Raw genomic sequence first — 24,703 nt, 5'->3', positions numbered from 1 at the left:
CTAGGAGAGTGAATATACATCTTTCTGATATATAAGTTCCCCGAGTTCTAGAATGATCATTTTTTGAATATCTGTATTAGGGTCTACATAGTAGGAAAAAAATGGCACTCTTCAATTAGTATAATTTGAGGAGAACTTAATATGGAAAATATTTTCAGAGGCAGTGTACAGGGAAAACACAAGGGACAGTGCAATGCCCTGGCACCGGTATCCCTGGGGCAAGGTGTTTGTCACCAATATTAGGATTGAAAAGAGACAGAGAAAGCTGTTTGGAGAGGCCTCCTGATAGGAACTGAGACTTCTGATTCAGAATCGGAGCTATGTATGACCATCCCACAACGAGAAAGTTCAGGGAGTTAACACCCTGACCTCACTCTCCTGCCTCCTTCCAGTTTCCCACCTTTGCTCCCATTGGCTGAACCCATTAAGAGGCAGAGGACAAGAAACTTAGTTAGACGGAGTTGCTGTTAGTCATCCCTGGAATAGGCTGGAGGGAAGAGTGGAAGTAGAAAGGCAAAAAAAAGTGTCAGTTGCTTGAAGATATAAATAATGAATTGTCATGGAAACAGTAATGCTTTTAAATGAATTTGTACCATATTAATGAGAAAGCATCTACGTACTAAAAAAGAAAAGTCAGAAAGCGCAGTGAACATACAAATACACATCTGGTGAACAAATGTGGTCTTGGACCCCCTTGCACAACTTCTAAGTTCCTCAAGGGTCAGAGCTCACACAATTGGAACCACTGGTCTGTTGTTCAGAGGCTACTTGAAACTAACAATTTATAATAACTAACATTAGTTTTGTGCTAGCTGTTGTGCTAATTGTATAGGCCACTTTGCTCATTTAATCCTTGCAATAACAGTTGAGACAGAAAAAAACCTGAAGCCTAAAAATTTCCAATGATTTTCCTAAGTTCATTCAAGTAGTAAATGTTGAACTAAAATCATATCTGCTAGATCCAGAGGCCTTAGACATAAAGACTAATAAATAGCATCTGAAAACCCAAGTCAATTCATTGAGTCAATAGATTTCTGTTATCTGAACAAACTGCAGAGAATATTCATTTAATATAATAAGAATGTAGTAAGTTATTTGTATGCTGTTTGAAAGGTGATCACCAAAGGACAAATTCAAGCAAGAAAAAAAATTGCAATTTACCTATTGTTTACTATTGTTTTAAGCTATAAAATTAATGCAAGCCCTGATACTAAGAGTCTACAGAAACCCTTCTAATGAAAACTAAAGTGTAAGTCACTGCAGTTATCCAGTAATTTAATAAAAGTTATCATATTAAGTATATAACCCCTTGTCCTATTCATTTAAGGGGTACTATTCACTATAAAATGACTTGCCCTCATTTTGTAATTCAATTCTCTTATGTTTCAAACTATAGTCAATGATGAGATTGAATTTACAGAAGGTTATTGGATTTGAGATATTTTCCCACAGTTATTCTGCACGTTAGTTGTATTTTCATGCCATCTACAGACCTCTGCATGCATGAACAGTGGTTTGGGCATTGTCTGGATTTACCTCAACAAAGCAAGATTCCAGCTCTTAATACACACTTTTTTTTTTTTTTGGTCCTTATCTGAGATACTTATTTTAAGCATCAAGGCTACTTAGGAAGCTGTTGGTTTTAGGAAAGAAACAATGTGCTTTCTCAAATTATTCATTATCTATTTATTGTGTTTGTTGATTTTTTATTACTGTCGGGTTAATTGTGATAACTAAACTACTTGCCTAAATAGTCAATTCATATTTAAAAATTTGCAATAAGATACCTTTTATAAGACTTTAATAAGAAAAACTGGAAAAACCATTTTCTCTAGTCATTTGAATGATGAGTCTTCCAAGAAAACTTAAGTGTCCCAGGTAGAAACTGAAATCTGTTTAATCATTTACTGAGATCAGGATATGTCACTGTGTCAGTCATTCCTTCCCAGCTGATCACTTTAGAACTAGAGACACTCCTCAAAAAGAAACAAGAAAGTACTGGGCAAACCATATACAATCAGAGCTTCAGAAATGGGAACTATTACATCATCATAGACTCTTAAAGATCCTGATGTGTTGCAAAAAGCCTAGTATTAAAACCACTTAAAAAGCTTAAGGTGAAATTCTGGCTTCAATGGTCATTAAAGATACTTAGCTCCACCAAAAGGAAAAAAAACCAAATGTAACAGTTATCAACATATGTAGGAATCAAAAATGTTCACAAGTGTATATAATTGTCAAGGTATAACAATAGGAGTGGTGGAGACTCTGGAAAACTCTGTTGAAAGCAACTATCTTCTGTTCAAGTTCAGGATACTGTGGCCATATAGTTCATGCGAAGTAAAGGACCAAGTGGTGCTGGATCTTTTTTCCCCCAAGAAAACCCGTTTTCTATTTCTTATTGCTGCATAACAAATCATCCCAAAAAAACAAGTAGTATAAAATAACCATTTTTATTATGCTCTCTTATACTTGAGGATTTTGGGTTATCAGGAATTCTAACAGAGCACAGCAGGGATGGCTTATTTCTCCTCCCATGTCTGGAGCCTCAGCAAGAAGGCTCAAAAGGTAAGGTCACTCAATGGCCAGGGTGTGAAATCATCTGGAGATTCTTCTCTCATCTATCTGGCAGCTGCTGCTGGATGTCAGCTGATACCTAAATGAGCTGCTGTTCAGAACGCTCATAGTTCTCCATGTTGCATAGGCTTCCTCACAGCATGGCAGCGAAGAGCACCAGATATGAATATCTCAAAGAACAAAACAGAACCTGCATTACCTTTCACAACTTAGCCTCAGTCTGTTAGTTATAAGCAAGTTACAAGTCCAGCCAGATTCAAGAGAAAGGGTATTAGATTTCACCACTCACTGGGGAATTGGCATGGTTCAAGGATGGAAAATGGTACTGTGCGCAGTTTTGGAAAATATAACTTGCCACATCAGTTTTTAAGGGCAACACCCCAATTTTTAGACATTGGCAACTAACTTTTGAAAGTTAAAACATTCTAGAGATTAAACCAAATATATCTGTAGGTAGCCACAGTCATTCTGTTCTGCTCATAAGCAAGGTAGAGAAGAAGTCAGTATCCAGAAAATGCTTCCAGGGACATGGAATCAAGGAGTCCTTCAAAATGGCTATTTGAGGGTACTCTATGGTCTGTGAAGGATATCCTAAAATCCAGGAGTAGACTGTTTGGAGTCAATTAGAGAAGTGAGACTTGTAAATAACACATAACATGTGATGAGCTAGAAGGATGTGCCAGAGGTTCCAACATGGGAGAGAACATGGGAGGCCATCGAGTGGAGGATTACAAGAAAGTTCCAGAAGCTTTCTTAAAAAGAACCGATGCCAAGCTATGATTTAACTGGGTAAATAAAATTTGGCTAGTCAAGGATATGTACAAAGATAAAGAAATGAGAATATAATTCATTATAAGAACTACATGTTCAAGTGAATCAAATTATAAGATATTTAGGAGTGGTACGGCACTTGGTTGAAATGACAGGAAAGGAACAGGAAAGCCTGGATATTGCACTCTGATATCAGAAAAGAATAACTTTTGGATAGGGTTTGAGGTTGTCATCATATCTATAAGTTGATAAAACCAAATTCATCTTTGGTGAAAATTATGATCATCACTTTTTTTTTTGCCTCAGCCTAATTTCCTCATTTGAGCTCAGCAGGTTCTCTATTAAATGCTATTCCATCTTTTTCCTGAATTATCTCCTGTACTTTCATTGCTTTCTTTGGCTTCTGAACCAATTTGCACTTAAAAAAACAAAAGACCTTCAGGTCTTACTTTTTTGCAACTGAACACTGGTAATGAGAGAAAGGAGATATTTTCCTTGAACTACCCATGGTCAAAATGGAAAATATGGACTTTGATATCTTTAAATTGTAGAGTGGGGGAAGGAAGGGGAGACCAAACATGACACTGGGGGTATCCTAGAGGTACTTCAAAAAAGGGAACAGAATTTATCTCAGATGCATGTGGAATAGAGCCAAAATAATATCTATAAGATATTAGTAATTCTCCATAATTAGATTTCCCTTTATAATTATCTCAACATCCTATTTTACTGTTTCATGAAGCTTATTATTTATTAAAGGCCTATTATTTTCCAGGTGCTAGAAGGAGAATAGTGAACTCTATGGTACATTAAAGTACAGGATCACAATTCTATAGTTACAATACTGTAGGTCTGATGTTTCATATTCAGAATTATTTCTATTTTATAAGGGCAACACAATGCATTTATAATATATTACATCTGTGCCAAAAATATATATTATTGCATTTAAATAAATAAGTAACTATTATAAGGAGGACAGAAATAGCTATAGTTTATCACTTTAGGTAAGAAGTTTGTTACCTAATGATTTTAGACACCCAACTTAAAAAAATTGGGGTTTCAGAAGATGTGTGGAAGAAGTAAGAGAGGAGTCTGAAAGTTAGTCAGGGAACACTTGACCATTTCTAAAGGAAATAAGTTTCTAATAAAAATAATAGCCACAAAATGGAGCAGCTGCTATGTGCAGAGGCCTGTATTAGGTACTTTATAACATTATCATATGAGGTAGATAGTTTTATCCTTATGTCACAAATAAAGAAACTAGGCTTAGAATGTTTAATCTGCCCAGGACTGAACAAGGTCTGAACCGATTCCTGTCCAATTCCAAAGACTGGGCACTTTGTACTAATACCATATTGCTTCCCAAACACTTTATTTTGTTTTTAACACCTCAGCTTATTAGGAAATGCAAGCTGAAGTAATATGTTCTTCTCTGTAATCTCCATTTATATACATTGATCAGTAATCAGCTTGTGAAGCTACACATAATAAATCTAGTTTTGTTTTGCGTATCAGCTTTTCTTTATGAAGATAATGCCCCTCTATCAATATCCAGAATGTGATAGAGTGCTTTCTTGGCCACAATTCTTCATCCCCCGCCCCCATGTTCACACCCTTTGCTGTGTAATTGTTCAGTATCTCTCACAAAAGAGGCAGATTCCTCACTATCACTTATCCTGCTTTGACTAATAGAACAATGTCACATCTTAAACCTCTACATTAAAAGGGCTATGTTTCTCACTTGTTTTTTGCTGTTGCCACGACAAGAACTTCTCTAGGTAGCTACTGTGCCCTTAGTCTGGGCTCTGTAATGAACACAGGAGCAGTCCAAACCTCAAGGTCAATCTCAATTTCATCCAAGCTTGGAAAAGAGCCCCCAGTGACCCCAGCCTAGATTAGCAAACCTCTAGCCTAACAGAAACACGCGACTTAAATAATTGTCTCATGTTGTATGATAGTAATATTTTGTGATTGTTAAGAAACATCACTCTACCAGTAACAAGCCAGTGTCCAGGATCAGTGCCCACATAGACATGGTTTTCCTCAACTGTTCTTGGTATATCATGATTCTGATTTCACTAAATAACCTAGTTGTTCTCTTATAAAACCACTCCAGTTGTCCAAGTGTCCATCCTAAAGGGTAGCACAATGATCCGGAGGTACATTATATCAGATGAAGTTAACTGCTGTAAAGATACAGTGTTATTATAAATATCCTGTGTAATAATGCTTCTTATTTTATAGTATTTCATTTCAACATCATCCTACCATGTGTGTGTGTTTTTTAAGATTTTATTTATTTATTTGAGAGAGACAGAGATAGACACACAGAGATGGTGGGAGAAAGCATGAGTGAGGAAGAAAGGGAGAAGCAGTGTCTCCACTGAGCAGGGAGCCTGACACGGGGCTTGATCCCAGGACACTGAGATCATGATCTGAGCTAAAGGCAGACACTTAACTGACTGAGCCACCCAGGTGCCTCTACCATGTGGTTTTCTTAAGTGGCTATGTCACATTATTAGGTTTTATTGAATTTGTTTTCAACTGAAAACTTAGGTTCTTCCTAAATGAACTTCTGTCAAACCAGTTCTAACACCATCCTGCATCTTTACAATTGATTTTTTAGCTGAAATGCAGAAATGTACATTTATCTCTGTGACATTTCACCTTGTAATTTACACCTTCTATTGTTGATTTGGAACTGCTTTTTTGAATACTAATTCTTAAAACCAGAATAGAAGTTATGCTTCTTAGCATATCTTATATTTCTTTATCAAGTACCTTTCAATTTTTTTTTCAGAAAAACAGAGTACCAAAAAAATAGCTCAGTACCAACCTTTAAATTGACATTGACCACTAATTAAAATTCTGTGAGAACAGTTGTAAACATCGCCACAAATCTGCTTGGCTGTACTGTCAGGCAGCTTAGAAATGATTCACAAAGAAATTATGTAGTATTTTAAAACTACTCATTGGGTGACGGGCACTGGGTGTTATTCTGTATGTTAGTAAATTGAACACCAATAAAAAAAAAATATAGGCAAAAAAATAAAAAATAAATAAAACTACTCATTCATTTACTCAACTCACACTCATTGAATGTCACTCACTATTCTGTACCTATATTCAAAACAAATAAGGCATAGCCTGTATGTGGATTTATTTACAATTAGTGTGGTTTTTTTAATAAAATATGATCCTGAACTTCCGCATGAGAAACACCTGCAAGTGGAATTGCAGATCTTGGGGCCCCTGATGAGGCCAGCTGATTTAGAAACTGACAAATGGGGTCTCAGGAATCTGCATTTTAGGCACAGTATCTTTATGATGCTTATGCACACTAGCTGTTGAGAGCCATTGTGCTAGAGGAAGAGGAAGATTTTAAAGAACTTTCTGGGACAATGAGAGCTGTTCTAAATGACGATGTCAGCAAGGTCTTACAGAAGGCAAGTTTGAAAAGGCAACAGCTTGCCTGCTAATGCTTTAATAAGAAGCTAACCACTGAGCTGAATCCCAAGAGGATGATGGATACCTTCTTAGTGAAGAAGTAGTGGAAGTTCGATTGTCAGAGTCATAGGGTCATGAAAGGATTCATGAACTGGGAGACATTCTACTGTCACGGTAAAGGGTTTGGTAACAGAAGAGTGATAGGGAAAAGGCCAGGCAGATAGAAAAGGGACTCGTAGGTCATACTAAGGAATTACCATTCACAGTCTGGGGATTAAAGAAACATGAAAATGCACAATTATAATTGAGTTCTAGCATGCCACGATGGTGGTATACGGAGACACAGTCTCACCTGATTTAAGTTATATTTTGAAAGTTTCTGGAAGAATGTGGCTTTATTTCCTTAAATAAAGAAAAGACTTATCAAAACAGAATCACCATTATTAATTCATATATTCTTTCCCCAGACTTTGTTTTATTTATTTAAATTTCCAAAGTCTGGTGCATGAAAATAATCCTTTAATAAGTAAAAGTGGTTCTGGAAAATTATGCAACAGAGGTGAGATTCCATTTATGACTTCAGTGGAGAAGAATATAAATCACCATTAACACATAGCCACAGTGCAGTTTGCACCAATGAATTCAGTCTCAAAGTCAACTAGATTGGAGTATTGAAATAATTAGAAATTATACTGATGTTTACAGCACTGAAATCTTACTGATATTCATGAATTATGATTCAGCCAACAGATAATTTGTATACAGTTGGAATTATGTCCATTTCAAACTAGGGTTCAATAGCTTCTGTGTACTTGTACCAAAAGCATGCAACAGTTCATTTAATAATGTCATGTATCACTGAGCATAATTAATCAGTCAGTTGAAGGTCTAAAATAATTTCTATGTTCTAATGATAATTCCATGCAATAAAACAGAAGATTAATGTTTTTGTTTTAAGATTGCTCACCCTTCATTTATATAATAAAGGGTCAAAGTCAACAACAACAAAAAAATACAAGCTGAATTGGAAACAAATGATTAAAGAGTGTCTATAAAAAGAACCCATTTTCAGAAATGTATATGCAGTGTTGAATCCAGAACACAAAAATATATCTAAATGTACTTCTGTCTCATTTGGAGCATGATCTTGTACTCTTAAAACACCCATTTTCTATAAACTAGATCATTGCAAAGCTGATCATAATTCTACACTAGATGCCTTATATAGATCATCTATCTTGATCATTAATCTATGAGCAGAACAAATATGTCACTTCTCTCATGAATAATCAGCCTATATTTCATCCCGTGAACATTAAATACCATCAACTGAAACTTAAGAGGGCATGTATGGTTATTTCATGTTTCAGAGTATTTCAAGAAGATGAAATCTCTTTCAGCATTGCAACCTTTATGAATATGAAAAAGAGGAGCATTATGTCTATGACTTTATTGATTGGACAATTACCTGTTATTTTTTTAATAATAAATTTATTTTTATTGGTGTTTAATTTGCCAACATACAGAATAACACCCAGTGCTCATCCCATCAAGTGCCCCCCTCAAAGCCCACCACCCAGTCACCCCCACCCCCCGCCCTCCTCCCCTTCCACCACCCCTAGTTCGTTTCCCAGAGTTAAGAGTCTTCCGTGTTCTGTCTCCCTTTCTGATATTTCCTACCCGTTTCTTCTCCCTTCCCCTCTATTCCCTTTCACTATTATTTATATTCCCCAAATGAATGAGAACATATAATGTTTGTCCTTCTCCGATTGACTTATTTCACTCAGCATAATACCCTCCAGTTCCATCCACGTTGAAGCAAATGGTGGGTATTTGCCATTTCTAATGGCTGAGTAATATTCCATTGTATACATAAACCACATCTTCTTTATCCACTCATCTTTCGTTGGACACCAAGGCTCCTTCCACAGTTTGGCTATTGTGGACATTGCTGCTAGAAACATTGGGGTGCAGGTGTCCCAGCATTTCATTGTATTTGTATCTTTGGGGTAAATCCCCAGCAGTGCAATTGCTGGGTCATAGGGCAGGTCTATTTTTAACTCTTTGAGGAACCCAGTTTTCCAGAGTGGCTGCACCAGTTCACATTCCCACCAACAGTGTAAGAGGGTTCCCTTTTCTCCGCATCCTCTCCAACATTTGTGGTTTCCTGCCTTGTTAATTTTCCCCATTCTCCCTGGTGTGAGGTGGTATCTCATTGTGGTTTTGATTTGTATTTCCCTGATGGCAAGTGATGCAGAGCATTTTCTCATGTGCATGTTGGCCATGTCTATGTCTTCCTCTGTGAGATTTCTGTTCATGTTTTTTGCAATTACTTGTTATTAATATTTACTGAGTGTCTGCTATGTACTAGGTACTTATCATGGGGCTGTCATGGGTTATCTCATTAATACTCAAGGTAAATATTATTATTGCCATATTAAAGGTGAAGAAACTGGAATTGAGAGAGATTAAATGATTTATCAAAGATGACACACTGAATGAAAATGAAAAAGAGCAGCTTTCAATGTTAAGTTCAAATACTTTTCTTTCTATATTCTATGTATCATTTTTAGAAGAAATACTGATTTTCCTCCAAATGGATCAGGGAATAGACTATGGACTTTTCTGTCTCATGAGCTACCTTTGAGTGAGAGACATATCTTTGACTCCTCAAAACAAATTGGTCAGGATAACTGCAGAGAATTATGTTATTTCTCTCTCCATGCATGTATGCATTATGTTAATGTATTTAGTTCTCTAGTTAATTTTCGAAGATACAAATTTATATTCTCTTTATATGCAAATATGGCCACTCAATAATGTGCTTTTTGTGTAACACTATGGGTCAAACAGAACGAATGAATGAATGAATTTCAAAAATATTTTAAAACTATCCATTCAATCTTGTTAAAATTGCAAGGATACTTTAAAAATATATATGTATCTAAAGCAGTGAATTTCCCTTTGTAGAACTGTGAAAACTGATATTAGAGCATAGAAAAGGGTATTTGCATTTTATTTAAAACACGTACATAAAAAGGAATGCATTTCATGTAATATTTTTGATCATACACACAAAATTATCAACATATTTCAATGTTTAAAAATATTTTAGGGGCATCTGGGTTGTTGGGTTAGTTAAGCATCTGACTTTCACAGGTCAGGTGTTGATCTCAGAGTTACAAGTTTATGAACCCATGTTGGGCTCTATGCTGGACATGGAACCTAGTTAAAATATTTTTTTACACGCACACACAAAATATATAATGTATATATATTTTACACACACATTTGTGTATATATGTTATATGTAAACATAAATATAGGGATGCCTGGGTGGCTCAGTGGTTGAGTGTCTGCCTTTGGATCAGGGCGCGATCCCAAGGTCCAGGGATTAAGTCCCGCATCGGACTCCTTGCCGGGAGCCTGCTTCTCCCTCTGCCCATATCTATGCCTCTCTTTCTGTGTCTTTCATGAATAAAAAGAATCTTTAAAAAAATTAAACATATAAATAATATATATTTTTAAGGGAATTTCATTTCTTTAAAATTTATTTTGAGTATTTCTGTAATAGGAATATATAAGTTACACAGTTGAGTTTACTAATGAATGCAATGATAGTGAATTCCTAAAAAAGTAAACGATCATATATGTGAGCACTAATTTCTAGTATCAGAAAGTTAGCTTGTATGTTTTAATTCTCCAATTGCCCTCAGAATAAAGGCCAATTTCTAATGGAAAAATTCTTGAATAGAAAATGAAGTAATAAATTATGAGCACATAATGCTGCTTAAGTAATTAAGCTATATATTTTTCATATTTAAATCCCATATTAGTTCTAATGTTATTGGTATATGTTATTTTAATCTCAAAGCTGAGATTAAGAACTTTAAACTATACATAGGTGGATTCACTCATAATAAGCAATTATGGTATATGTTTTCTTTCCTATGTTTTTTCCTTATGACTGGATATATCATAATTGTGTTTTACATTTACCAGTTTTAATAATAATCCAGAGTATTTCATTTCTAAACTCTTGAAATTAATTGATAGCAGCCCAGTAAATATTATGAGTCTTCACTACTATCTGTATTATTAATTATGGCAGTGGATTCAGAGACCACCACTCATCTGTACAATTTACTTATCAAAATTCAAGCACATTTGGTTGCTTTTCAAAATGTACTAGTGTGTTACAATCATAATCTACACGCTAGGTTTACAGCTTTGTAAGTAGCACTTTCATGGAACTTTATGAAATTTTACAGAAGGATTTGATCACCATATAAGTGTATATAAAAATAAAAAACTACCAATTTCAATTTGAGGATGAGAGTTGGGCTGAAAACTTACCTTTATTTGGAAAATATTTCTGGAAATACAGCATAAACACACAACATAACAAGGTTTCAGCATAAATGCTGAAGGCTGCAAATTTTGAGTATTTAAGTGCTAAAAATAGTTTGAAAGAGGTACTGGGTGGCTTGATCGGTTAAGTGTTTGACTCTTGATTTTAGTTCAGGTAATGATCCCAGGGTCATGAGATCAAGCACTGTGTTCGGCTCCATGCTGGGTATGAAGTCTGCTTAAGATTCTCTCTCTCTCCTGCCCCATACCCCTCTGCTCACATGCTCTCTCTGTCTCTCTAAAAAATAAAAATAAAAAATTAGGCAGCTATAAATTATAAATCTTTCATATTAATACATAATTCAAGTCCCTTTATCCCTTCTTCTAAAATACTATTTTGTAGTTTTTACTTTTCTTCAATTCAGAAAATAATTAATGAAGCTTTATTTAAAGCTCATCCTCATCTATTTTTCCTACTTCATAGACACAAATCTTCAGCTTACTCAAGAAGCAAAATAAGGTCGAAATGAAAGACAACATGGCATAAAGTAAACCCAACTGGAACTTATGAAGGGGGAGCTTTAATCTTTGGAGGACCTCAACAAGCCATGGTGTATTTGTAAAGTGGAATTTTAATAGTTGGATTTTTAAAGTTGCATCCTCTATTTTCTCCCACTTATACCAGTCTGACTGGTTTGATAATACAAACATATCTTATAGAGCAGGGTTCTCATTTAATTTATAGCCAGTATCTCTCTTTGTAACGTAATGTACAAAATATTTCCTTTACAAGCGTGATTAGTCTCAATGACTTCTGAAATAATCTCAGTGTGGTTTCTCCTGCCACGTGAACCTGAACACCAACTGCTAGATTGTGAAGCACTAAGGAAACGTAAGTGTCATTATGTCACAGGTGCTTGGAAAAACAGCCAGATTATGGTGACAATATCATTTGGTTTCTTAGAATCCACATTTCATCTTAATTTTTTCTGTTGTGTTCAATGCCATTTAATTAGTTGTCTTAGTAAACTGCCAACAGTCTATTTAGGATAAAATACTCCTCTATCCACCAAAAAGGAACTGAAATTTTCCATCTCTGATTTTGTTCTAGTTTTAAAAATTGCAATTAATGAATTAACTTGATATTTTTCCTGCTTCCTTTACTCCGCTTATTTATACACATTTTTTCCAAATATTTTTAGTGTCTATGATCTTGATATCAAAAAGCCAAAATAGTGTGGAGAGTTTTATTAATAATTAGATATAGTTTAATGAATCATTGCACCTAACGTGCTATATCTTGATTTTATATATATGCCAGTTCCTAGGAAAATTTCATCTGCTAAAACCATGAGAGTAATTAAGTTCCAAATCACCAATAATTGTCATCTTAATTAACACTTCCAAAATTGTCACAATGTGTTTAGATACCTTGATGGCTATATTTTCTAAATATAAGAAGGGATAACTAAACTGAAAATTAAATAACCAGGTTGTGTTTAGACTGAACTCATTTGTCCACTTTTACTGACATTTCAACATTATTAAACAACAGATAAATGAAACAAATGTAATGAAATAGTAGCTTTCTGAAATAATGACATGAAAAGGATAGAGCCAAAAAAAAATAAAAATAAAAATAAAAAAAAAAAAAAAAGAAAAGGATAGAGCCAACACTATAATATTTTCTCTAGTCAAATCATATATGTTTTTAAAGTTGAAAAATAATATAATAGATTATAAAAATCACAGATACACTGGTCAGTTACATTATTTTTAAACTTTTAATCTGAATTCCATTCATATCAGAAAATAAAAGTGTTTCATTTTTCAATGCTGTCGTTGCTATCAATGTAACTAGACATCCCTTCTGAAGCACATACAAAGTTTTATCAAGATATTTATAGCAAAATCTTCTAAGATTATTCATGTTCAAACACAATCATGTCTTCTTGAATTTTTTTATTTAATCATTTATTCATTCAACAAATATTTACTGGATTTCTGTTCATCTTTAAAGGGTTGCTTCAACTGTCAACTATATCATTTGGGGTATTGGGTATAGCTTCCTTAGTAAGGAGATCTACAATACACTGGCCCAAATAAGAGAAAAATTTATCTCCTTCACACATAATAAACATGGGCTAGTAGGTGGGTTCTGCTCCATGACACCATTTAGGGACTCAGGCTAGAGGAATGGTAGCTCTCTTAGTTTAGTCTGTTATAACAGAATACCATACATGGGGTAGCTTATAAAATAGAAATTTATTTCCTACAATCCTGAAGGCTAGAAGTCCCATATCAGGGTCCTAGCATGGTTGGGTTTTGGTGAGAACCCTCTTCTGGGTTGCAGATTTATGTCTTCTTGTGTTCTCACATGGTAGAAAGAACACAAGAAAGCTCTCTGGGGTCTCCATTTCTAAGGGCACTAATCATTTATAAGGGCTCCACTCTCATGATCTAATTACTTCCCAAAGGCCCCACCTCCTAATACCGTCACATGGGGGGTGTAAGATTTCAACATATGAATTTGGGGAGACAAAAAGGTTTACTTCACTATACCATCTCTGGCCCCAATCATTCACATTTCTAGACAGTTACATAAAGGTTGAAAAGAAGTATAAGACAAAGGACTTTATTCTTAAGCAGATCATTAAAAAACTTTTACACATCATCCTGTGCCTGACCGCCGTCAATATAAGGGAAACTAGGAAATGTAGTTAGTCCTGAGATGGTCAGTCTCTCTTATGGAAGAAAAGACAAATGGATTTTGGAGGCATACAGCTAGAAGTCTTCTATGTCCAACACTCTAGTCATCCAAGTACAAGTAAATATCCTTCTTTTCATTAAAACAAACAAAGATGCCTACCTTCTACTCAACAGAGAAAATCCAAGTTTCATTCTAGTCACTGCAATTAGCTCAAAATCCAGAATCACTGGGAAATATACAGACCTATACATTAGGTCTTGATGTGATTCTTTAAAGTCTGGCAACCTATAAAATGATAAACAGATTATCTTTTCTGCTGTCAACTTTCTTCCTCATACATAATATCCAGTATAAAGTGGTAGAAAAGGAACAGCATCACCAGAATAGAAACTTTCATTGGGACACACTGAAGGCTCCATAGACAATAAAAATTATCAAATCTTGACAAGCAAAGACACCTAAGCAACAATATTGAAATAATATTTTGATTAGTGCATCTGGCAACCTTGGTTTTCTTTTCTGGAGGTCATACCAGGTTTACTAGAAGGTTCTTCCTTATTCTAGTGGATAAATGGTCTTACCCATAGCCACATCTAAACTGAGTCAAGTATACCATATCCTTGTTGGGAATTTCAAAATTTTACAGCATGTTTCCTGATTTTTCATGTTCAGGGATCTGAGAATTGTTCTGGGGATCATTCATATATGGCAGTGTAGTCTAATGAAAAGAGAGGAGGGCATTTTTGAGCAACACTCATTATCTCTTCCTATTGAAATACAGAAACAGCTGACTTCCCCAATCCTGTTCAGCCCTAAATTTCTGAACACTCTCTCATTTTAAATTATAGAACTGACACATAAATCAGGCAGAGATAACTTCTCTAGCAATGTTCTATTCATTTTTGTTTCTTCTGGTAAATTGGCCCATTCTTATTTAAGCTCATGACTTTTGTAAACCTTTCTAAAAGCAGCAGGATTATGAACAGCTGGGCTTTGTTTGGCTTTTTCCTGTAGTGTCAAAATATATGCAGACCTATAGCCCACTGCTCCAAGTTTTCTCAGGCAATGGCATAACAAGGCTTATTAGCTTTCTACCCTACTATATTTTTTCCCTCGCACTCTCCATCTCGCACTAAGCTAATGCCCAACATTTGGGGATTTTAATGGCAGTTCTACACTTTTACATACTAATTTCTTTGTTAGACTAAATTGTTATAACAGAGAGATACAAAGTTCAGTGGCTCAAACAAGATAAAAAAAATTCTCACAACAATCCCTGAGGTAGGCAGTGACTTACAGTAAGTCTGCTCCAACATGATCATCATTTAGAGACAAAAGTTGTTGCAGTCCACGACTTCCTAAGACACCCTCCTTATTTGCATGATTCCTGCTAGAGTATCACTTTGAGTTCATTCTATCAACTGAGGAGATGACAGTGCACAAGTCCAAGACGAGGAGCTTGTCATTAAATTGGAGATAACTTCAAAGTTGCCACCCTCACACATGTGCACATCCCATGTTTTCTGACTCAGTCACAGGGCACATCTAATTGCAAGGATAGCTGAGCAAAGTATTCATTCATTGTGCAGCTGTTTGTCCACACAAAAGGTTCTCCTGTGGAAGAAATGAGAGGTAATCTGTGGGTGAGCAAATGTATGGACTCTGACAGAGTCCACTATGATTATTATCTATTATTTTGCATTATCTATTATCTTACAAATGTCTTATATGTCCTACTTTCCCTTTTTCAGAGTAGCTGAAAGTTCAAACTCCATTCTGGTATATATGTGTCATTTATGACACACAATAGTCACAGTTGCTTTGTCATGTCTCTCTCACTACTTTCTTCTTCCTGTCTCTTACCTTCATTAATTAAAATTAAAATAGAAACCCAGTAAGAAACATAGACATGTCACTAGAGAGTGTTTGGAGCTAGTGGTCTTCAAACAGCACTTTGAAAAATGAGCAGGCTTTTTCACGGAAAAATTATTATGACAAAGATAGAAGCTGCTGTCAATGTCCTCATTTTCTCTTCATCTCTCTAAATGGGAATGCTGCTTATTAAATCATCTTCTCATGACTGCCATTTCTTGATCATCCAGGAAACCCATGTAACAACTCTCAGGAATTTGCTACATATCAATGAGGGTTCTCAATTAGGTTGTATAAATTATATGAAGCTTAGTATTTGAGAGAAGAGATAAATATCCAGTCACTAATCCGTGACCTTAGACTTCCATAGTCTCAGGATGGGAAGAAAAACATATTACTGTATATTTTTCCTAGATAATTTGTGTATAAACATTCTGGGCAATGGAGGCTTGGCTTGGTAGTCTTTTATTTTTTCCAACTACTTTACACTAAAATTGAATTAGTGCATTATCAGTTGCCTCCCAGAAAGATAAAGAGGGCCAAGCTTCTCTCTGCCTCTCTTTTTCACCTCTAATGTATAGGCTTGTATTTTCCTATTGCTCTCTTAATATCAGTGAAATCTGAAGTATTTAATCAGATGAGACCTATGGGATTGCTCTGAGGGATAATGATAACCACAAAATGTTAGGTTTTTGTGTCTTTGCTTTCAACCTAACCCTAGGGTACCTCAGTCCTTATACAATTTGGTATTTGATATTGATCCATTTTCTTGCCACACTTTCATATACTTAAAAGAAATTATTAACCTTGAAATAACTTACAAAGTCATTATACATATAATATATAAATCAAAAGTTAATATTCAAGCAGAGGATGTAAAATGAAGGAGCATATTTGAGGAGAAAATAGTGTCTCATAAATGAAGGAGCTTATTTAAGGGCAAATATAGTGTCTCATAAATGATCAATGTGAATATATTAATATAAATAGTTAATATTTATTCTGAGGACATCTCAGAAGCAACTGGAATGGTCAAAGGAGCAGGAAATGGTCAACTGTGTTACATGGTGCTAATGTAAAATGAGGACCACGTCTTGACCATTAGATTTGAAATGTCAAGGTATTGATAAGAGCTGTGTCATTGGAGGCAACAACCTAATTGGATTGTCTTCAAAAGCATATATATAAAAGGAGAGACAGTGAAAAAAGTGAACAGTTGCCTCTTTTCAAGAAATTTTGCTGGAATGGGGCAGAGAAAGGAATAGTCATTAGAAGGAGATGTGGGGGTGAGGGGGGACTTTTTGGGGATGAGAGATATACAAAAATGCTTGGATGCTGATGAGATGGGTGCTTTAAAGGGAAAAACTTGGCATGGGACAGAATGATGACAATTGTACTGAGGGAAGACTTGAAGTAACTTGAATAAGAAATGGAGGAAGGAAGCAAGGAAGCATCTAGCAAAATACTAAGTAAAAATAAATTGCTTATATATTTGAAAAGTGCATGGACATACTGTGGAAGGGCTAGAGGGGAGTATAAATATAATTTCAGTGTTTAGAAATGAAGATGAAATGGATGCATATTTCTTAAGGTAACAGCATTAAAAGCCATACACAATTGACCATATGGTCATCTTATGTAGCAGTTTTTCTTGGAAATAGAGCTTTATAACTTTCCTCTTGACAAATTTTGAAGTATTATACTTGTGTTTTAAGGGAAATTTGATTTATAAAACTGGAGGTTAGAGATAAGGAAGTTCTGAGGTGGCATGACAAAATCATAGCGCTCCTTGTCAATAACCTGTATCTTTCCTACTGAATATTTTTTTAGGATTGTGTTTTATGCCTAGAGATTCTTGAGGTATTCGAAATATTACTTTAACACACATTTTGCTTTCAAATTCCATATGAGTTTCTGGGTTGATTCCTCCTGATTACAGTAGCATTGATTGCTGTCTAAATCTGTTGCAGTGTGCCTGAATACTATGACTACGGTCATGGAGTAAGTGAGGATGCCTATGACAGCTACGGTAAGACCTTTTCTTTACTAAATCTGTAAAATCAGAACATCCATCAGTCACTGACAGCTCAGAAATTACTTCTATCTTTCTACCCCCAGTTTTTACAGAAGTCCAGACTAAATTGATTTATGTAATTCCAGGGTGAGATATGACATACAAGAGCCAGTGCCAGAAAACTGGACAGATCAATTTTGATCAAAATTTCAAAAGCAATTAATCACAATCATAGATCATTTTCAACAGCAACAGTGAGCATTCTGAACAGTGTCTTATATGTTCCACTGTGTCCATTGTCTGACTCATTGATTTGACAACAATGCTATGTCTTTCCTACTGTCACAAAGATCATTAGAGTAATACACAGTTAAAATATTTTGAAACTTTTAAGAGCAGAAATTGTAGCTTTCAGGTTATTTTCTTCTAGGATTCACAGCTCTCAGAAGGGCCATATAATGCTTGGCATAAGAATTAATAGTCAAATAGCATGTCAGTTTATAAAATTAATTAATTTCAAAAATATGCTGTTTAATTAAAATACTACTTAAGATTAACTGTAATTCAATTCAGTAAGATTTATTGAGTATCTCTGATATATCAATATAGTATATCATACTATTTTGAAGGGTAGTTTTTATTTCCTTAAAATATATATGCAGTTGGGTGGGGGGTGCCTGTGTGGCTCAGTGGTTGAGCATCTGCCTTTGGCTAAGGACCTGATCCTGGGGTCTAGGGATGGAGTCCAGCATCAGACACCCCGCTGGGAGCCTTCTTCTCCCTCTTGCCTATGTCTCTGCCTCTCTTTCCGTGTGACTCATGAATAAATAAATACATAAAATCTTAAAAAAATACATATGCAGTGTCACTAGTTGACCTCCTTTAAAAATAACACTCACTTAAATGTTTTCAGTCCCAAATTTTTGTTGAAATAATACAAAAGCCATTCTGTTTCTCTTTATGAGGGAGCAGTGAAAGAGAACATTAATGTTGACTGTGTGTGTTTGGGGCTCCACATGATGCAGGTGTGGTGCTTCATACGGATGGAGAAGGGAAGGTCCAGACCTCAGCAAGGAGGAAGTGCAGTCTCCTTGAAACTAGAGTTACCGAATCAACTTCCTTCTCTGGGTAGAGTATCATGAGGCCAAGCTCAGAAATAGGAGTAGAAAAATAAACCACCCCACAGTCATTGCCATTCATAAGCTGCTTACTTACATATACCTTCTCATTTATTTTTTATGATAAACTGAACTATTGAGCATTTTTATCTCCATTTTATAATAAGGAAACTAAACAACAGAAGTGAAGTCAATATGAGAACACAGCTGTGGGACTCAGCTTCCGTTTTTATATTCTCATCAGTGGTTAGAATGCTGTTAGTTGCTGCTACCAGACCTGAAGCACCTATTATGGCTCTGTACTCAGCAATTTGTAATGAGGATTAGAGATTACAGAAATAATCCTCATTAAACGTTCCATGTATATCTACATAATCTAATCCCTATTAGAATCATACTGGGTATACACTCATATTGTCATCTGCGGTTTACAAATAAGGAGCTGAAGTTCAGAGCAGTAAGTAACTTGCCCGAGTTAAACAGTTAGCAATGACAGAGCAAGAATGAATTCCAGCATGTCTGGTTTTGTTGTCGGGAGTGGGGGCAGAGTTCAGTGGACCTAGAATGAAAGAACAGGATCTAGTACTTTAAACTTGAGTTTATTTTAAAGGAAGAATGTTGAGCTTAGTAAAATTCCTCTAAATCCTGCCAGCTGCAGTCCCACTAATCTAAGGGAATGAAGGTCTCCTGGAGAATTTTACAGGAAAAATAAAGAATTAACACAAAATGAGCACTAGACTCACTCTGTCTCAGACTCCAGTTTCTCCAGCACCAATCAAATGAACATAATCTCCCTGCTGTCAGAGACAGGGATATTCTCCAAAATAACTGAAACATATTTTCAGAAATAATTTCTCAGAAAAAAATAAGTGATAGACAAGTTCGCACAGGTCTGGCTCAGTTGCTACAGTATTCTCTTAGTTCAAGAGAACAAAAGTAAATCTGCATTGTTCTAAGCATATAGGAATCAAAGGGCACCTGGGTGGCTCAGTTGGTTAAATGTCTGCCTTTGGTTCAGGTCATAATCCTGGGGTCCTGGGATAGAGATGCACATCGGGCTCCCCACTCAAGAGGGAGTCTGCTTCACACTCTGCACTTCACTCTGCTGGTACTGTCTCTCTCTTGCTCTTTCTCTCCCTTTTTCAAATAAATAAATTAAATATTTTTAAAATATGATGGTGTACATGATAGGCATATTCCCTCCTCTGTTCCTACTGTCTATTGTTGAGAAACCTTTGGCTACCATACAAAAAACTGTGCCGGATTATAAACTAGTGATACAAGAAAGGTCAGAGAACATTACTCATGTAACAAATATTTATTTAATGGCTAATATGTGCAAGCTATTGCTCTCAATCCTGGAAATACTCTGGTGAACAATCTCTTGAAATTTACATTACTATTTGTAAATCACTTTTTAAAAACTGGTATTTTCAATTGCAAAATACGATCATTGTTTTTTACACTTGGCATGATGATTTGAGGAAAAGCACACCTATGAGCTTTACTTTATGGAAGTACGTGTATAACGGCAGGGATGAATTTGATATCTGATTGTGTAGCTCATAATAAAAGATATGAGTTTTCTGTTTCTAATTATTTTTTTAATATTATTACCACGTAAATAATAGGGAAAAGAGTATGAATATAAGCTATTGCTTTTCGGATCTTACAATGGACGTGTAGGGGCCATGGTTGGGAGAGTGGGGCTCATCTCTCTGATCTATAGGCCTTGCATAATTCTCTCTTGATTGTTTCATTCTTCCACTGCAGCAATGTCTAGAGAACCCCTTTTATTTTAAAAGCTACACCTGCCCATAAGCACCAGATTTCATTCTGGGTCAAATTACAATTTACCAATAATAAATTCTCAGCACCCAGAAAAAGTTGATAAATTATATTTAATAAAGTAATGAGGAAAATGTCTGGACAGAGTAAGATAAGTAGGAATAACTTTTTTTAAACCTATTTTATTAAATAAAATGTTAGCCAAATTGGCCATATTCTTAGTGTAGAAAGATTAGATACATATACATGCCTAAAAATAGACTAGTCTTTAGGGCCATAATCTTTTCTTTGGCCACTAGGATCCGCTGCCATTTTCTGACATTATTGAGCAAGTATTAATTCAAGAATATGCTTCACTAAAAAAAAAAAAAAAAAAGAATATGCTTCACTTTCAAGGTGTTTTTATTCTTTGTTTGCAAATGCTGATATGTCAACATTCTATGCATTCTAACTTCGAAAGAAGTTTTTTTTGATTTTCACATCAGAAGGATAATTATTCGGGACAGAGTTTATTGAGTTTGTTGGAGTCAGAACTGCTATTCCAGGGGCTGAAGCAAAGAAATCTAGCGAATGTGTCGCAACCTCTCTACATGGTACAGATCTTACAAAAAATGTTATGCGTGCAGCACAGTGGGCTGAGGGAGGAGCTGCTCACAAGTCAGGATTTCAGCAGCCTAAGGTCCATCCCATTCACCATAAACCTCTCGGCTCATTGCGACCCCTCTGTGGTGCATATTTGGCCACAGAATAGAGATCAGGGATTCTGAACAAAAAAGCAACTATGTTTTAAATGATGCACATGTGAAATTGCTTTTATTTTTTTAAGATTTTTTTTGCCTCAGTGTTTAGAAATCTAAGCAGATACATAGGCCTGATTCACCTAAAATATGTTATTTTTCTCTTATTATAAAAAATAATGCACCTCCACTATAGAAAATTAGTTTTGAAAAAAGGAAATTTAAATCCTCCTGAGTTACACTACTCTATTTATTTATTCTTTGCTTTTTGGTTTATATTCTGCCAATTTTTTAATCCATCATGACACACAAAAATTTTATTTAAAAAGAGAACACAAGGTAGACAGCTTTGTAAAAAATCCTTTAATACTTTCCTGTCATTAAATAAAGGTTTTCTTTTTCAGGTCTTAATAATTTCAATTTTACCTTGAAAAAATGCAGAATTTAATATATTTTCACATGCGCTATCAGAATAACCTCTAATATGATCAGTTGAAAAGGGATACTCCTTTTGTACAATCAGGAAATAAAGAAAATACTTGTGGTCAATCCACATAGTAACTGACATTTAAATTTTGAGAATTCTCATAATCTCATATTTTCTACCAATAGTAGGAAAAAAGCCAAGTCAGAAGCTGAGAAATAGTGCTCAGCATCATAATCTTGAAATCTAATTAATAAATTAATATGCATTATATACACTCAGATTTTGGAATCAAGTTATTATGTGGAGGGAGCTTGAAGTTCAGGCTTCATGCTGATAGGTTGCTCATCCTATCATATTCAAATTGACAGATGATAAAATTTAAATATGTATGTGGAGCACTTATTTGAGGATCTATTCATCTCAAATATAGATTGATGTTTTTTTCCCATTAATTTTCCATACCTCACATAACTAGTGTATTAACTAGCATCAATTTATAGCTTACCTTTAATGAACTGTGTGCAATCTTTTACATAACATTTAAACCTCTCATCTCCACTTACTTTTTCAATTCCATTCTAAATTAGTAATTCCTCTCTGTTACATTTTGGTTGTATCCTGAGTACAGATACTAAATCTCTGTGGGATGATTGTTTTTATAAAGTAAATAGCCCCAGTTCTCAGTTTCATGGCAACATCTTAGATTTGGACAGTAAACAAAAAGGCTCACAATCAGTTGCCTCTCTTGATCAGGTTGGTGGAAAGAACAATGGGGCAAACAGGTATTGGGAAAGGAAGAAGGAATACTCTTCAGGATAATAGGGTCCTGCCTTCAAAAGAGTCACAGATGGAATCTCTTATTTAGGATTCCTTTAGAAATGATTTGAAATAAAACACCAGAAGTAAAAACCCAATCATTCGATGTGATGCTACACTCAGAATCTTTATACATTGTGTTTTGTGTATCACTAGATTAAAATTGTATTTGTCTTTCTCAGGCCTATAATTCATGTTGAAGTGACAAATATGTTGACCTCAAAGAAAAGCATGCATCCTTTTGGACATCATCATAACTAGATTATTCAGTATATTTGCATACAATTTAATATTAATGATTAAACTATTTTTTCTTGAAGCACTATAAATATAAGATTTTAAATATTAAATCCTTTAAATGAGTGTCATTACTAAAATACAATAAGTATATTATTTATTATATTTAATGTTTAATGTAGTAATACTTCTTAAATATTTCATTGATCTTTATTATTAAATTAATAATTATGTATTGTTTCCAATAACTTGAATTTATTTTTGGAACACGAATATTTGACTTACAGGATTCCAAATCTGTTTCTGCATTTTAAAAATATTTCCTAATTTATCAGAGTCATTATAATTGTTTTGGGGAAGTCTGAATAGCTCAAAATTCAATAAGGGAGCATTTTAAATATAGTGCATAGATCAGCTTGGCTAAGCAATGCTTCACATAGGAAACACCCTCTAAATTCTCTCTGAGACTGACAGCTAAGAATGGACGGCAATATTCTCTTCTTAGAGAAAAGAACTGTTTATTAAAATGTATTTAATGTATGAACTGAAGAACTAATTATGCAACCATTCTTTAGTGGCATTTAAGATGACAGCTGTGTGGAAGCAAGGAGGATAATATTAATACACTGTCTTGAAATGAATGAAAGCAAAAAGAATTCAGTGCCATATTCTAGGGCATTTGAGTGCCTCACTTCAAGACGATTGCAGAACACACAGCTCATTTTGTGTTCAGAGGCAGGAATGATTATTATTCCAGTATGAAAATAAGTCCTGCATTGATTAATCTGTGAAAACAGCAAAAAAATGAAGCTAACAGGCAATCATTCCATCCATGTAATTCAAGAACACAGTATGTCCATTTTTCATAGTAAGTAGAAATATAAATTTGAGGAAATTGATTTTACAAATGAAGATGAGTTTCTTAACATGGGCAAGAATTTACCAGACATTTTAAAAACTAATGTATACAACCAATTTATTTTTCCTGGGACTTAATATTTAAGTTGTTACATAATAGGCTATTGAGAAAAAATATCACTGTGATTTATTCTACTTAAATTTTAATATAGATTTTTAAACTTTATTTTTAAAGTGGGTAGTCCTTTATTAGATGAAGTTATCAGACTTTATTGATTCTTTATTTTAAAGGACTAATGGTGGTAGAAGGGGAGGAGGGCGGGGGGTGGGAGTGAATGGGTGACGGGCACTGGGGGTTATTCTGTATGTTAGTAAATAAAAAATAAATTAAAAAAAATAAAAAATAAAGGACTAATGAAATGGCGCTTCTACAGTATTTTAAAATTCACTTGCAAAATTAACTTAAGGTGTAGCTAACCTTCTGGTTCTTAATATTTCAGAGATTGCAATGAGATGGCTATCTAATTCAACTTAGTCTTGATAATAAATGTAGATTGCATTGCCTAGACCAACAACCAAAAAAAAAAAAAAAAAAAGGAAAAAAAAAGTGCACCACTACTCTATTGCTTCCACTGTAATAGATGTATTACAATTTCAATTCAGTTTTAGGCAAACCTGGAATCTGCTTTTCAATATTTCAGAACAGATTCTTAACCTTACTTAGACATTTTAAAATCACCTGGTGAATCCTGAAAAATACTAATGTCCAGTTACTATCCACGGTCAGCTCCATCACAGTCTTTGAAAATGAGAACTGGGGGCATCAGTTAAATAGTTTTCTGGATGGCCCTTTTGGGAACTGAAGTTGAGAATAAGTTTTAGATACATGTGTAGGAGTGTGATGAAATGCTGCCCATGCTTTTACCTTAAGTGGCTAAAACTATGCCAGAGTTTTGGCATTTTTAAAGGCACCACACG

General features: G+C 34.9%; 1 protein-coding gene across 8 annotated transcripts in view; it reads left to right on the top strand.

Moving 5' to 3' along the window:
• The window catches only part of KHDRBS2 (KH RNA binding domain containing, signal transduction associated 2), a 569,820-nt gene that overhangs the window by 486,200 nt on the left and 58,917 nt on the right, over nt 1–24,703 (top strand). For all 8 annotated transcript variants that reach the window (XR_005367885.1, XR_005367883.1, XR_005367887.1 and 5 more), the window contains exon 8: nt 17,701–17,759. Coding sequence is in view for 2 of the 8 variants with exons in the window: in XM_038554423.1 (XP_038410351.1) it covers nt 17,701–17,759 (59 nt within the window). In the remaining 6 variants the exon portion in view is untranslated. The remainder of the gene's footprint in view (nt 1–17,700; nt 17,760–24,703) is intronic.

This window comes from Canis lupus, chromosome 12 (genome assembly GCF_011100685.1).
Source record: "Canis lupus familiaris isolate Mischka breed German Shepherd chromosome 12, alternate assembly UU_Cfam_GSD_1.0, whole genome shotgun sequence".
Lineage (NCBI taxonomy): Eukaryota > Metazoa > Chordata > Mammalia > Carnivora > Canidae > Canis > Canis lupus.
Note: the sequence above shows the minus strand (reverse complement) of the source record. Positions and strands in the feature narration are given on the sequence as shown.